The 2,880-nt window shown below is 37.8% G+C and overlaps 1 protein-coding gene across 1 annotated transcript; it reads right to left on the bottom strand.

Annotated features, from left to right (window-relative positions):
* Positions 1-294: 294 nt before the first annotated feature.
* LOC106900762 (myopalladin-like) lies at positions 295-2,767 on the bottom strand (the record flags this gene model as incomplete). Its single annotated transcript, XM_014962898.1, has 3 exons — positions 295-516; positions 2,079-2,205; positions 2,688-2,767. Coding segments are annotated over 3 exons (429 nt in total), but the record flags the coding sequence as incomplete, so codon positions are not given.
* Between the last annotated feature and the right edge of the window lie 113 nt (positions 2,768-2,880).

Genomic DNA, 2,880 nt, shown 5'->3' with positions numbered 1-2,880 from the left:
TTATGAATTCAAACACTAAGTATTCTCTCTGGAGAAAATTTAGAATGTCATTTTGCCAAGACAAGAGAGGTGAAGTGATGATGAGAGAGAATTCTTACTGCCCTCTTTTAATAACAGGGTGCACCTATCGACTGAGCACCAGGTCCGTTTCCCTCTAACACATGAGTTTTCTTACTGTTGAACTCTCCTGCTATCAGTGGATTAACTATTTGTTTAAACTTGTCTTTAGGGAAACTAAGGCACTTTTTGGAAGAAGTGTATACAAATAACTACAGCATTGTTATTAAATTATTCTTAGTTATTCTTACCTACAACCGTGAGCTCCAGACTAAATGAATTTTGTCCTGTTTTATTAGTGGCAAGGCAGGTGTAAGTTCCAGCATCATTTTGTGTGAGAGGATCAATAAGCAGAGAGTGAACTCCAGTCTCTCTGACCAGCATCTTGTGGGTGCCATCTGGTAGCACAGGTTTGCCGTTCAGAAGCCACGTCAGCTCTGGAGTCGGTAACCCGCTCACCTAACGGACAGGGAAACAGCTAGAGACAAATGTCAACCTGACAAAGAGTTTTTAGTACATTCGTAGGTAAGCCTTTTTCCAGATACCATCTGAATAATGTCAGAATCTAGAACAAAAAGATGTAATTTTTTTTTTTTTATTTCTCAGCTTCTGTTTTTTTCTGCTGATTAGTTCCAAAAGGCAGAAGGATAGAAAACAATCAAGCAACAAAATCCTAAGAGAAACAAATACATGAAATGCCTACGTTTTTCCTGGTCAGAAAGGAAGAAACTTGGTCCTGTATCAGATTCACAAAAGTCTCCTAGTAATCTGCTAGTTTTCTTTTTTTTTTTTCTTTAGTGCTGAGTATAAATCAAAACCCTAGATCCAAACCACTACAGAGTTTAATAGGGATTAAAAGGACTTCCATACAAATGACTTAGTATTCTGTAAAATCTGATTAAGAATTATATAGTTCTTTGTAGCTGTTAAACTTACATGCTTTAGAACACTGCAGATTAAATATTTTATAGAAAGATTATTAGACTTTATTATATTCTTAAAGATCTTTCCAATAGATAGAAGTACTTACTCATGTCTAAAATATTGCTTTACAAACAATATTCTATAAACCAGAGAAAGAGGGAAGTGGAACTTGCCTGCACGAGGAGTGCTGTCTTCCAGGTCTGTGCAATACCAGACATGCTTTAAGGCTTCACAAGCTCTGCCAGGATAGCAGAGCTAAGAATAACCAAATTCTTTGGCATGCTCCCTAGTAAACTTTACATTGTAAATTAAGTAGTAAATGAATCTTGTTCATCTTCAGGGCATTAACTTCTGCTTCAGAGCTTCTACCCTCTTTGGGGTAGGAGACATTTTGGAGCATGGAAGAGGTCAGTGTCAGTGCTACCACCTTTGCTGTGCTGCTGCGACACAGAGGGACTACCAAAATATGTTTGAGCAGACAAGTTTCTTAAAGCTGTTCAATAACAGGATGTTCACTGTGTGTACCCTAATCTCTGACAACTCTCTCACATAGGGATTTGAATCTGTAAATGGGGACATTTCTGTATCTGCATGTGCTTGGGAAGCATAAAATACACTGGGCTCCGTTCCCTCTTTTCAGGGAGTATTAATCTGCAGTAATTCAGTCCAGTACAATAGAAACATTTGTTTGAACAGCATACATGCTGAATCCTCTCTTTCTCATGGTTTTGTGCATTTCTGGATTATGTTCAAGAATCTGATAATGGAGCAGAAGGACCTGTCATTCCCAGATGAACTTCTGGAGTTCAGGCTGGTAAAGGACACGGTGAACATATCTAGTAATTTGAACAACCTTCTGAGTGAGCCTTCTATTTCTGGGGTTGTGTTTTCTGTGTTCTTCATTCCATACAGCATGTGTTGAAAAGAAATCCCCCGAATCAGATCAGAGACAATGGCAATAAGAAATAATTTTTTAAAATAAAGCATTAAAACTTCAACAGAAAGTGCTTATGCATGTAATGAAGAACATGAAACCACCTAGCAATACATGTACAGAGGTATGGGAAGTGAGAATGAACAGAGGAAATAGTTAATACCTTACAATCCAACCTACAAAGTCGCCCTTCATGTGCTACCATGTCACCTGGAGCCTGTAGAAAGTATGGCCTGAAAAAGCGTTCTTGAACTGCTTCTTTGTCTCCTTCTGGCACCCGGGGTCGTGTCCTGCAACACAAAAATTGCATACATATGTTTGGAAGCCAAACTTTTTTTTCCTAATGCTTTAAAAGAGTTAAATAAAAAGGGCAGAAATAAATGGACTGATTGTAATTTAATGCTTGCATATTTTAATTTAGAAAGATTATCAAATTAACTATATTGTGTAGTATTGTTGGATTCCCAAGCTTTCCTTCTCTACTTTTTGCTTTTTTGGCTGGATTTCATCTTGCTAATCCATCCCTTGCCTTTAACTCCACTGCAAGAGGTAAATGAAATAATACTTTACACTTAAACTTCCCTGTATTTGAAGATGACCTTAAAAATATTAGATACTAGAAGTGACCTGTTGGGAGGGAATTGCTGCTGTCATTTCCATTCTGTGATTGAGAACTGAAGTACAGAGTGCGTTGAAGTACAGCAGCTAGTTATTTTGAATGCCTTCAGTAAGAAGCACTGAGATGGTCTGAAGGACTTGTCTTTCCTTTTACCTGTGAGGCTGAATTGTTGATATTCGGCCCCGAACAGGGATACTCTGAACCATCAGGTGGCCTGAACAACTGATTCTCCCCTGCAAATCACAATGGAAACAGAATTAAGCGTTGGTTAATAACTCATTTCATTTTGAAGTATAAATAGTTAACATTTACAATGCATCAGCTGGTTTTTTGTGGGTTTTTTTTT

The sequence above is a fragment of the Calidris pugnax genome, unplaced genomic scaffold (assembly GCF_001431845.1).
Source record: "Calidris pugnax isolate Ruff unplaced genomic scaffold, ASM143184v1 C15006678, whole genome shotgun sequence".
Classification (NCBI taxonomy): domain Eukaryota; kingdom Metazoa; phylum Chordata; class Aves; order Charadriiformes; family Scolopacidae; genus Calidris; species Calidris pugnax.
Note: the sequence above shows the minus strand (reverse complement) of the source record. Positions and strands in the feature narration are given on the sequence as shown.